The sequence below is a fragment of the Physcomitrium patens genome, chromosome 3, assembly GCF_059467195.1.
Source record: "Physcomitrium patens ecotype Gransden chromosome 3, ASM5946719v1, whole genome shotgun sequence".
NCBI classification, from domain to species: Eukaryota; Viridiplantae; Streptophyta; class Bryopsida; order Funariales; family Funariaceae; genus Physcomitrium; species Physcomitrium patens.
Genome location: NC_143412.1, coordinates 19864292 through 19877890, shown reverse-complemented (window position 1 = coordinate 19877890; position 13599 = coordinate 19864292). Strand labels below are relative to the sequence as shown.

The 13599-nt window shown below is 31.7% G+C and overlaps 1 protein-coding gene across 15 annotated transcripts; it reads right to left on the bottom strand.

Annotated features, from left to right (window-relative positions):
* Positions 1–6958: 6958 nt before the first annotated feature.
* On the bottom strand, positions 6959–11284 carry LOC112280380 (SWI/SNF complex component SNF12 homolog). 15 transcript variants are annotated; one of them, XR_016502248.1, is made up of 7 exons: positions 9705–11284; positions 9461–9597; positions 9043–9124; positions 8580–8672; positions 7958–8066; positions 7388–7608; positions 6959–7240 (listed from the first exon to the last, which is right to left on the bottom strand). XR_016502248.1 is itself a non-coding variant. In XM_090249152.1 (2 exons), the coding sequence occupies exons 1-2, from the start codon at positions 11057–11059 to the stop codon at positions 9522–9524; spliced, it is 1431 nt and encodes a 476-aa protein (XP_090105278.1). In that variant the 5' UTR covers positions 11060–11284; the 3' UTR covers positions 9308–9521. The 15 variants fall into 15 exon arrangements, 1 of the variants encoding a protein (XP_090105278.1); XR_016502246.1 differs by having other exon boundaries at positions 6959–7608; XR_016502249.1 differs by having other exon boundaries at positions 6959–7608; positions 7958–8058.
* Between the last annotated feature and the right edge of the window lie 2315 nt (positions 11285–13599).

Here is a 13599-nt window from a genome sequence, read left to right as displayed (position 1 = left end):
TGAAGTAGAATCTTTGATTTAAGACCTTTTAATAAAGACAACAAAAAAAAAACAAAAAAAATAAAAACAAACAAACAAAAACAAACAAATAAACAAACAAACAAACAAACAAACAAAGTGAAAAAAGATAGATAGGAGGCAAGAGGCTACTTCCAAATTTTGGAAGATTCTCTATCAATAGAAATCTAAGCTGCCTCGGATTTTTTTTCTTCTCCCTAATCATTGATTTTTTTTATTAATGCTTTATAAGCTCTAGTCCTCAAAAGTTTTTTTTCTTTTTTTTTAATTTTTTTCCTATCATTCTATTAGCATGTTATGATAATGCATATAAGAATCACTTTTTGAAAACTTTGATTGGTCAAAAAATTCTCAAAATTAGCTATTATTGGCTTATATTATCTCAAGTTGTGTATAAATATACTAAAACTTGCAACGCATGTCAATGGTATGCTAAGAATAATCTAATGATGAGTTTGCTTCTCTATATGTCCTTACCTTTAGTTCTCTTTGAAAAATGAGGAATTGATTATATTAAGGAGGTTCATTCAAACTCTACTAGTGATATCAAATACATAGTGGTAACAATCAAATATTTGACCAAGTAGACTGAGACAAAGGTAGTTAAAGACAATGATGCCAAACAAGCTGCCAAATTCTTTTATGAGCAGATTATTACTAGATTTGAATGTCCAAAAATCTTGATTAATAATAAGAAAAATATTTCTTAAATGAAGTAAAAAAAGACTTGATATCACAATTTAAAATTGATCATAGGAAGACTATTTCTTATCATCTACAAATGAATAGATATATAGAACAGATCAACCAAATTTTAGTTAATAAACTCAAAAAAATAGTGACAATGTCAAAACAAGATTGGAATACAAAACTTTTTGCAACCTTGTATGCTTATAGGATGGCATTTAAGGTAACAATCTAAGCAATTCTATTATCTTTGGTTTATGGCATACAAGGTTAGAATATTTAGCTTTGGCATATTGATCCTTTTATAAGATGCTAAGACACTAGATTTTTCAAGCAAATTTGATGTTGTATAATTGAGGCCTTATCTAATCAAAAAACTCTTTTTAAAAAATTTAATTTGATTGCAAATTTTCAACGGAGAAGATTTTTCTACTAGAACTTTGAAATATAGAAGTAAAAAATATAAAATGTAATTTTTATCATACACGTGGTTAAATGGTTTATACTTAAATTCACTCTTATTCAACTTCTTAAGTGGCATATTATCAAAATTGGATGGAATTTTAAATTTTTAAATTTTTAAATTCAAGACTAGAAATTGATATATTCATTCATCTTATCTCTTTTTTGATTTAATTCTTCACCAAATTTTCCAAATATGTTAATTAAATAAGAAGAGTACTTGATTAGATTTTCAAAAGAAAAAAATAGGATGTTAAGAAATGGTTGTAAAATCTTATTAGCCATCTAAGGATTATAGAATTATTAATCAAGTGAGAAATCGTTAATGGAGTATTTTAAATTTGAATTTGATTAAAAAAATAAGTTATTTTAATGAGCTATTATTAATATAAAAAAGACCAATAATAAATATCCAAAGGATATATAAGCCTTATAAGGCTTGATGTCATATTCTTTTCAGATTGGAGAAGTTTTTAGAGCATGTAGTTTTTAATTTTTTAGTTTTTTCTTGTCTTTAAAGTCTTAATCAAAAGATAGATTTCAAGTCTATCTTCTTTGAATAGTCTTCTAAAACAATCCAATTTAGTCAAAAACTTAAATAGAAATAATTCATTCATTTTAGTCTTAGCAAAAATTTGACAGATTTTGTAGCCATGTCACTTTTCAAGTAGTAGATTTTATATAGTCAATTTTAGGTTTTTCTCTTCTATAATTCATCTTAAATGGTCGCCATGTGTAAGTCACACAATTGACTCACTTGTAGATTTGAACACAAAAAATATACTTATGGTCCTTAAAGTCATTAATCTAGGGAGTTAATATAGGAATTTTGTGACAAATAATAATTAACATGATGTAGTAGCTAAAATAGGTCTTTTGTAAAAATTCCTTGAGAAAGAATTTTAAAATATAAAGTATTTTTTAATTTAGCTAGTATAAGTCTTAATGTGATAGTAGTGGTTTTTATTGACATTAAAAGATTTAAATTAAATTAAAAGATGAAGTAGAATTATTGATTCAAAACTATCAAATAAGGATAAAAGAAAGAAAAAATAAATAAATAAATAAATAAAAATATAAAGAAGAATAGGAAAAGAAAAAAATAAAATAAAAAATAAAAATAAAAAATAATCAAAACAAAGAAAAAGATAGATATGAAGCAAGAAGCAGCCCCCAATTTTTGGCACCCCCTTTTTCAATAAAGATTTGTGCTACTTCAGATTTTTTTTTTTTCTTTGATTGTTTTTTCGTTTCTTTTTCTTTTTGATGCTTCATAAGTTTTAGCATTTAAATTTTTTTTTTTTTTCTTCTTTTTTTTTTTTTTTTTGTTAAAATATAAAAAAACTATGGAATTTTATTGTTTTTTTTTTTTTTTTCCTCTTCTTACTTTTGCAAATACTACAATAGTATCATTGGCTCACCTATATCATTATTCTAGTTTTAGTGATCAAAAGAATTTTTTGATTGTGGGCATCTTTCTTTTTTTTATTGTAAACATTGCTTGTCTTTGACAATGGTTGTCAACTCTTTATGTGTTGATTTCATAGTTTTAAATTATTGCCATGGTCCTTGTTGTTAGGCATAGTCATGGAGGTTAAATTGCAAAAAGTGATTTGCATAAGAGAAGTGTGATGGTAGAAGGTAAATTAGCCTTAGAGGAACATCAATGATTCTAGTTCTTTCAATTTGGTTTGAGGATTTCTTCTAATTAATCAATGCGCTATTGGGATAGAGAGAGTTTGCCTCAAGAAAGCTTTGGGCTTCTGGCTACCACTAAATACTCAATCAACTATAAGATATAAAAGTACCAAGTTTATATATATAATATATTCCCTTTTAGGGCAATTACATCAATACATAAGCCCAAGTACCAAGAAAACACCCAAATATATGATAAAGTATCTTTAAACCTTATATATCCTTATGAGAAATGTTTTTTGAACTTCAACATCTCATAACTCACGATCAGACCATCCAAAAATTCTAAATTTTACATGAAGTATTGATATGCTTTCAAAAACTACCACAAAAAAATTTCAATTGCAAGTTCGTTACAGATCTTGAAATATCACCAAAATCCTAACAATAGCTTTAAACCCTAGCTTACATATACCTGTATGCTAATCTCTTCATATCTCATAAAATAAGTACTCAAATACCATGAAACTTTAATCTATAGCTTTTCAACTTAATAATTCATACTTATGGAAATTTTGAGCCAAAAATTCGTCCAGAAATTCAAGATATGGCTCCAAACATTAATATCAACAAAATGACTCACTTACTACCTTTGAATTACATGTGATGTCTTCAATGCCCTATAACTCCTTCATTCAGACTTGGAATTCGTCAAATAGTATATATAAAGTATAGCTAAGAAAGTTTTCTCTTCAACTCCAGTCATTGATTAACTCCATGATGGTCAATTTAGATTAATTGATCTCTCTCTTTGTCTAATAGAGTAGTAGTCTTAACCACTTGTTGCTCATCAATTATTTATTTTTTTTTCAATCCTACAAAGGCCAAATTGCATTCTTCTCTATATTGAAGTTTTCTCTAGCTCAAAGTTTTTTTCAAAGTATACTTAAAGATAAGGGAACATGCTCAAAGCTTCAATAGTGTGGAGATGGAGTGATAGTCTATTATCTACTCTGACAACTAATTGGTCTTGTCTTTATTAATTTAAGATTGATTAGTAATTGTTGTATATATTATAATAGAAAATTAAAAATTATCTAGTATTGAATTATACTTATTATTAGAAATAGTCAATATTATAAGTTGCTAGTATATGTGTTAATCCTTTGAGGATAGAAGGCAAGATAGTAGCAATCATGTCAAGGAAGAGGGAGCACAAATTACCAAAGGAATGGCCAATCTGAAATTCAACAACCTACTTGATTTATATTGTCAAAAGATCTAAGTATCATGTTTCAAAGGTGCTATGAAAGGCAGTTGGTGCATATCCAGAAGCAAAGCAATAAAATTTGAGAATTCTTTCTAATGGCATTTTTGTAAGAATTTTAAAAAAAAAAAAAAACATATATGTGGAAATGAATTGTAATTAAGTGCAATTCATATTAGATAAAATTTAAATTTGGATGACACATTGACTTGGATAAACAAACCTCATTTAATAAAAAATTATATATGAATATTAATTAAAAGTAGATAAATTTTTATTTGTAGATGAAAAGTTATTTATGAAATAAAAATTCATTCATAGATGGAAATTTCTTTGGAATGAATTTTGAATGTTTGAATGATAATTAGTAATAGATAAAATTAAAAATTAAAATTAAAAATTCCATCAACTTAAATTAAATCATCTAAAAGAAATTATCTTTTAAAGTGTGAATTTTGTTGTGATATTTAAGTGATTATCTTTTTATTGTAGAAGTTGATGGTGAATTTAAATTAGTATAGAATTGAAAAGTTAAAACACAATAGAAAATAGATTAATCAATTAAATTATAAATTAATTAATATAATTGAATTAAAATAGATTATATATTGAAAAGACTTATATCAATTCCAATTGATATTTTTATTGGAATTGTTGGATACATAATCAAATATTAATAGGAACTTATTAAAAAAAATTAGATAATTAAATTGTTGCAAATTAGAATAGACTTCCAACTATTGGAGATTTATTTTACTTCACACAAATTCAAAGGAGGTAGATGTCATGTCATAATTTGACTATATGGTAAAATATATATATATATATATATAATATAGAAGAATCAAGTAAAAAGATGCAGTAAAAAATAAAAATAAATGATAGGAAGATAGTAAAAAATATAGTCTTAATATTTTCTTTTATAGAAGAGATTTCTATGTACTTTGGAAGAACATAAATACCTCAAATTAAAATAAATAAGATAATTAAATAATATAGATATCTTTAAAAAAAATTAATAATAGGTTTAGGCAAACATCACTTAAAAATACCAAAAATTGATATCAAGAGAGGACTAATTGTAAATCTAGATTGAAATCAAATTCTAAAGCACAAAATTATATACTTACAATGACTCTAGGATTTTTTTGTTAATTAAAGAGTGAAATTTGAGAAGAAACTTAAGAAGAGATTTTTAAGAGTTGGTTATATATTATTTGGATTAATATTGAGGTCTTAAAGAATTTTCAAAGTTAATGATGTATTTGGTGGATTTAGGTTTTGAGAAATAAAAATAAATTTATAAATTTAAGAATTTTGTCTTTATGCTTGTTGTAAATGTGCATGAAAAATTTTAAGTTAATTAAATTGTTAGATTGAAGAATATGAGAGTTTTTATAGGTTATGATCTTAGATAATTGAAATTTTGGGTGAATAAGGGATTTTATAATTTGGCAATATTTGCTAATTTGGTAGGAATAAAAATTGATGAAAAAAATTTAGACTTAAATATCTACATACAATCAAAATTTTGGAGCAATTAAATAGTTCAATAAGTAGAAATCTTTGTTGAAAGATCAACATTCAAGTTGGAGAAGAAGATATCATGGATATTGATATAATACCTCATTTTAAGTAACCATGCGAAGGTATGAATTCACCATATAACTTTCTCAATAAAGTAGCTAAGGATAAGGATAGATTGCAAGTCTTAGATAGGAATTTAGATCTTGAGTGTGACTTGTAGGAAACCCAAGATGCCTTCTTATGCAAGAAACAAATACCAATGAAATGGCATAGATAGCAACTTGCAAAACAAGTAACTATGCACATGCTTAATAATAAAGACTATAACAATAACTTAAACAACAAGATTGAGGATGTAATGGTTGCAAAATATCTAATTTTGAAATATTTTTTCAAACATCCATAATTCAAGGAATAATATGCCACAACTATAAATATAAAAGGTTTGTTTATTTTATGGAAAATCAACAAATTGACCAATTTTTTATGTATATACCTATGCATTGTACATATTAAGGCCTTAGTATTATAATATAACAACTTTATAATAGTAAAGTATTATCTTGTAGCATTCAAATTTTTTCTCATAAAAGTTGTCAAAGACCTCTTTGCATCATTGACATCTTGAAAATAGGATGTGAGATACTTTGAGGGATAAAATATTATTTGTTAGCGTAATCAAATAGAATAAGGCCAAAACCACGAACAAAAAGATAAGAGCAGCAATGACAATACCACCATAAAATGTGGAGGCACCACTTGAGTATAAGCTAGGAAGGTAAAATATTAAAAGATTAGAAAAATATCTTAGTGGTTAATTAGGAATTAGAAAAATGAACATAGTTTTATTAGATAGTACAATCTTGGAATAAAGTAGTATTGGGCCAAAAGCCATGTAATTCTAAATTTTAGTAATAAACTAGCTTATTTACAAATTAGTGTGCATTGTTTGTGGTAGTTGTCCCAAAGTTTTGTCTTGTGCTTGCTTGTAGACCCTAAAGCTCGAGTAGTAAGAAACAGTTGAAATTAATTGTATAACTCAAACTTTAAAGAGTACAAAGATTAAATCAACACCTTCTATAATGAAAATTTTCTTCTAAAATAGATAATTTGATAAAGAACATATTTAAAGAAGCATAAAATATTTGAATTATGGTATTTTTAAAAATTGTAATATCAAAAATATACATTAGAAAAATGATATGCAAGAGATAATACAAAGATTTCGAAAATAGGATACAAAATATAAAATGTTGTTTATAATAGAATATATATATATATATATATATATATATATATTCATTAATCAGTCAGCCAAAGGGAACGCCTCTAGGCAACTAAAAATCTGCTGGAACAAGATTATTAAAAAAGTAGTCAAAGAAATTGCTTAAATTTAAAATTATTACAAATCACTCATGGATTCTTTATAAAATAATTTGGTTTTATGCACTTGATTACTAATTATGTAAATAAATATATCAACACACCGATAAGTGTATCTAATCCATTGCAGCAGCATCCCTTGGAGAAACATGTCACGATGTCCCAGCATCGTGCATGGAGCAGGGGCTGGAAATGGGCGTCAACGATGTAAGTCTAGTCTGCTACACAAGTCTGTGTTGTTGCAACTATCTTCGGAGACTGCATGGTGCAAAGAACGATCAGACTCTGGAAAGGATGTGCAAAAACTGGGTGCAAAATCATCGTAGCACAGGTCTGCAAGAGTTACCCAGTCATAAAAAAAAGCAATTTGTAGGCAGAGTGTTCTTCGATTTGGGCTCGACTTACAATCATGTAAGTAAAACCGGGAATCGGCAGGCTTCACAGTCGGCTGGTGGGATACAGTCGATGCCGACTGTTATTGACAAATGCGATGAAGGAGCATCACGCCAAGACTTCTGGAACCTGAGCTGCTTCTGTGCAAGTTTCCTTTTTTATCCAGAATGGAGTGAGATGAGCTTGCCTCAGTCGAGATTATTTGACTTTTCTGTGGAATGGTAATTTCCAGGCTGCATGAAAGTAGTGTCGGACGTAAGTTCACACAAGTTGTTCATATCGATTCTCTCACCTTTGATAAATCTAACAAGGTAAAAGAGCTACTGTAGATCTCTAGAAGCTTATTTCGTGTAAGACATTGTGAAATACAAAACTCTATGATCTTCAAATCTATATTAAAATAAACAAACAAATGTAAACGATAATAAAGAAAAGAATAAATAGCAATGGACAGTACATTCAAAGAATTGACTTACTCCGTGCTCAACATTACTTTGTAAAGTTTACCGTCAGATAAATAAAATTTACTCGCTGTGATTAATGATACACATACACTAGTGGAACATAATGATTTAAACTTACATTCACAGTGACTTTCATAAATTCGCGTTGCAAACCTTGAACTGCACAATTTGATAGTTCTCGTTGAAGATACATGATCAAAAACGGCCTACAATGTACTCCTTAATCACTTGAAGAGATACCAGTCATTGTACATTTTAGTAAGAGAATTAAAATAAATCAATTTCAATAAAATAAAGAATTCATTGAAAGGAAAAACTGAAATATAGAATAAATTGATATATGAATCATTAGATTATTAGTTAGAATAATATAGCGGGCAGATATTAGTATCATGTATGAAATTTGATAGACGGTACATGCAGTGGAACTTAAACAAGGAGATAGGAATATAATGTCATTAATAAAATCTAATAAGAAACTCATTTCACTTGGTTTAAACATGAGATTTCCATCCCCTCATGGACCTGAAGCTATACTTCTATACCGGAACCAAGACATGAAAAAATCATGACTTCATCATCCAACATGAACTGACACGAGCGAGTAAATTTCTTGTAACTGACTGAAGCCGTGCCAAACCAGATGCAAAGAAAAACAACCCAAGTGAATACAGATTCACAAAGCAGAGAACAGTTCTTGAATGTTAAATCCAACCAGAAAGGGCACCATGAACACAAACCTATGAAAAGACTACCTCTCCTGCATAATGTTGAAGTCCCAGCTCAGAAAGGGGTGTTCCTTTCCCAGGTCTATGGATGCTTTGGCATGACTGCTGTTCAAGGACCAAGCACCTAACATTAGTTCTTACCATCAAAATCCACTACATCCCTTCTATTTTATTTCCATCATAACGCTGGTCACCTGGAACAAATGCAGCTTGGAGCTGGAAAAGTTAATTCCACAAGGATTTCACCTATTAGTGCGACATACGTTGTAAAAACTGAGCAGCATTTTTAGTACTGTAGAAAGCCTACGAAGGCCATTCTAACATGAACTGCAAAATGATGGAAAATGAATTTTTCATGTAAATGCGTATGAAAAATTCAACACCACTAACATGTGCCAGGCAGTGAAATTGGTAAAATGACTTCCGTCAATGCCGACTGTCAAGGCTGTTAAAAATAGTATCCAATCTAACGTACATAGACATAATCAAGTGTATATCACGGTCGTGAGCAGCCACCATCAAATACTTCAAAACGTGATGATCACCCTGGGATTTTACTGCGTGCAACATGTTAGACTTGAAATTAGAATCCACGACTTCCTCACCTTTCGGAATCGGCTCTAAACTTTCGGAATTCTGTTCCTTGTTCTCAAACAAATTAAAAGATAAGTCATGTGAAGCAAACAGTGGAACTGGGTCTCATGGAGAATTCATCAGCTCTTATCAGCATGACCCATGTGTATGAGAAAGTGATTCCTTTTGTTAGCATGAACGCAACTCGATAACACAGAATATTGTATCATACGTAACCACATCTATCCGTCACTGAAAAAGAGTAGAGCGAGGATATAGACTTACAACACATGGCAACTTTCACTAAGAGGTGATGTTACCTGTTTGCACTAGTTTACAGCAGGAGAATATGATCATAAAGCGCACGAAGTCCTGAAGTGCTTATGGATGAATCCCTGGAGCTTCAGAGGCCTTTGCTGGTCGTCGATTCAAATAGCGAATTACTGAATCTTCCACCCTGCACTCCCACGTTCCATCATAAGCCCATGACACTAAAATAAATGTGTCATGTAGTTGAAGCCTCGAGCAAAAGTCTCAGTAACCGTAAGGACAAAAGGCACACACCAAGGTTGATTGTAGAAGTCAGATCTTCGCTCCTTCTCCGCGTTCCGATTGTTCTGCCCAACAACCATCTTAAGGTCCCGACTTTGAGAAGCAACCAAGCCATTGATGAAATCCACCGGAGAGTGACTGAATCCCAGGAAGTAAGCACGCCTCCGGCGATGCTCGCTGATTTTCCGTATAGTGTTCTCTATCACGTCATCATGAAGATCGATATCCCTATGCTTCTCAATGTTGGTCAGGAACTGGTTCATTTCTTTCAGTAGAGGCGCTGGAAGGTTGACGCTGACATCGTAGCATGCGTTCCCTGCTGGGATACTCCCCGACACCTTAATTCTATGCTGCAGATGTATGGGCTGTAGAGGACTCAAATGCTGGTGTAGTCTTGCAGAAATTGACGCAAATTTTATTCTCTCATCACCGAAAATTCTTCGCAATGCAGCATCACAGTCGATCATGGTCGGGTCCACATGATTCTGGAGCTTCTTGATTTTTATATATTGCCACACGGCCGCACATATATGCGTCCGTGAATCCACCTCAACGCCAAGAACTTGAGCCAGAGCAGGTGATAGCTTAAACCTCTCCGGGGAATGATCCATTTCCAACCGTATGCTAACATCACACTCAACATTTCCCCGTCTCTTAATCTCGAAACCCTCAACATGCTCAGAAGCCCTGGCACTATCCCATACAATTGTATTATTATCCGGGTAATGAATCGGATCTAATTGGATGGTAATTCTCTTGAAAAACGACGACATTTTAGGCAACGACGGGTTCGCCAGCTTCGGGCCATTCCCATCGACAGGCTCCGCATCATCACTCTCTAGAACATACCCCATAATTCTCAGTGTCCACGATGGAGGAGGCTCCGCGCAATGCTGCTGAAACGGAGGGTTAGGGTTTTGGGTCTGATTATCAAAAGTATTAGAGATATGAATTCTCAAAACACGCTCCACAGGAGGCGGCAATCGCATAACCTCCTGAATATCGAGCTTTTTCCTGGCCAATGCCGCATCCACGCGCGCCTCAAACTCCACGAGCTCGGTGTACACCGCACCTTCAGGCAACACCGCAGCAACCTTGTCAGGGATGCGCCTCTCCGCCACTTTCTGCTTCTTTCGCATCGCTGCGGGCATCACGTCTGTCGTCTTGAATGCAGACGACGCATTCCCGCCCGCATTGTTCGCCCCCACGGATTTTGGACGCATTCCAACCCGAACTGTTCCTCCCAAAGGGCCCTTCCCCCGTTTAGCACTGGACCCTCCTCCTCCCCCTCCCGGCGGTGCCCCCATTTGCCTCACTTGCTGGCCCAGCGATCCAGGGCCGCCACTGGACGATGCTCCCCCCTGCATCAATCTCCCAACCTCAACCTTGAGACTTCCGAATTCCTCCTTCTCCTCCAGCTCCTCCTACCCCTTCAGTGCGTCAACTCGGTGCGAGAGAAGCTACGACAGCAGCGAGAGACCACGCCTCTTCGGTGTTCAATAGCGATAAATTGCGGTGCGGTAGTGACCAAGGGTGAGGCAGAGCTATGGCGGAGACAACACAGCTGAACCTGCCTCTCCCTCCCCCCTCCCGCCTTCGCTCGTAGAATCGTGTAGCTGAAACCTCCCAACTCAATAGACTGGCTCCGCCATCGCGGGCCGTCGGATTGCAGTTGCAACGCAGATTCAATCTTAACCGCCGATCTGATTTCTGGGATAGGAGGGAGGGAACGTGGGGGAACCAAGGGGGCGGGCAGGTCGGAGGCTGGGCAAGTTAGAAGGCGGCAGGTTGGGACCTCAGAATCCATTCCTCATTGGGCCCGCACTCATCCACATTCACATGGGTGCTGAAGTTTGTTCAGTTTGTACATGATCCTTTTGTTCCCAGGAAGGATTTTTGCAACTCATAAAATTTGCTCAATAATTTTTTCTCAAACACAGATATTTCATAAATAAGGATTCATCGCTGATTATTTTCTTAGGAGAAGAATTAAAACAGATATTGACTACATTTTAATTTGCTTCATTTTTTAAATAAACATTTAATTTACACATACTCCATTGAAAAGATCATAGAGTTTTATTATTATATTTTAATTTTTAAAATTTAAGAAAAATCATATAATTAATTTTCGCTTTAAAATATCACTTTGGTACAAGATATTAATATCAAATTATCATATTTTAAATTATTTTATAAATCATAAAATATGTTCCACAAGCATCACATATCTTAGTAGTTTTACAATTAAAAAAAATGTAATAGCTATTATAGTGTGGTCATAAAAACCACCACAAAATAAAGATGGGACATGTAATTTTTTTCCATGCACAAGTCAAGGAAGCTCTCTACTTTTAGAATGTGGGGCCACTTATCCTACCGCATCCTTCGCACTCCTTTGCTTGCACTATTAAGTTATCCTTAGCTCTTCTATCCCTCTCCTTCATCTTCTCTCTCTCTCTCTCTTTACTTCATTGCCCATGTTATTGTCGTGTGATAATACAACTATATAGTAAAAAATAAAAATATGGAGGTTATTATTGAAGAGCATAGCGGAAAGATGTAATAGAAAAATAAGGATAAAAGATAGAAAGGTAGTAAAAGATTTAGTTTAGATATTTTTCTTTTTATAGAAAAAACTTCTATTTACTTTATAGAGGCATAAATGAGTCAAATCAAAGTAAATGGGATAAAAAATTGATATATGCATGTTTAAGAGAGAATTAACAATAGGATAAAGAAAATTTCCTTCAAATTAACAAAGATTGATACTTAGAGAGGATCGGTTGTCAACCAAGGTCAAAATCAAATCTTGAGGCTTAAAACTATATTCATACATCAATATCAAGGTTCTTTGGTAGATTAGAAAATGGGATTTGAAAGCAGACTAGAGGAGAGATTTTTGGGCATTGGTTGTATGTCAATTGAATCAATATTGAGTTTTTGAGGGATTTTCAAAGTTAGTGATATTCATGATTGATTAGGATTTTGAGAAATAAAAATATGTTTATAAATTTGAGGATTTCTTGAGTTTTGAGATGTGTATACATGAATTTTGGGTAATATGTTGGTGTGCTAGTTGTAATTAAGTGTGCAAATTTTGAACTCAATCAAATGATTAGATCAAAATGTGCGAAGGCTTTTGTGTGTTGATGTCTCAAAAATTGGAATTTAAGGATTAGTTAGTATTTCTAAGATCTTTAGTAATCTATCAATTGGATTGAAGTGAAATTTTTTAATATAGATATTAGACTTGATTTTTAACATTTGAGTGAAATTTGAAAGCAATTCAATACTTCAAGAAAGAGGTATTGATGCCGGAAGTTCAGTATTTAGGTTGGAGTAGGAGGTCGCTCAACACTCAATTGGATTATCTTATATTTCTTTTAATTGATAAGTGCAATTGATTTTATCTTTATTGTAATTTTTTCTAACTAAGATATTAGGAAGAGTGAAAATATTGAGTTGATATCAATGATTTGATTTTTAGTATTAAAATTCTATTTTGCTATAGGATTTGATTTAGGATTTGTCTTTGGTTTGGTTAGGGCTTAGGAATTGATCTAGGATTTGATTAGGATTAGGATTTGCTTGGGATTTGATTTAAAACATGACTAGAAATTATTTAAGATTTATCTAAGATTTAGGATTTTATTAAGATTTCATCATGGTCTAATCTAAAATCTAATAAAGGTACAACTAAGATTTTAATTAGGATTTGATTTAGGAATTGATTAAGATATAATTAAAATTTCTATTTTTATATTTTAAGAAGATTTTTTTATATTTTTTCATATTTTGCATTTTTTTTAATTTGTAGTATTTCTTTAAGCTTATTATTATTATTTTAAAAGTTTATTTTTATATTTTTAAAGATTTCTTGTTATTTTTCTTTGAAATTAGTTTA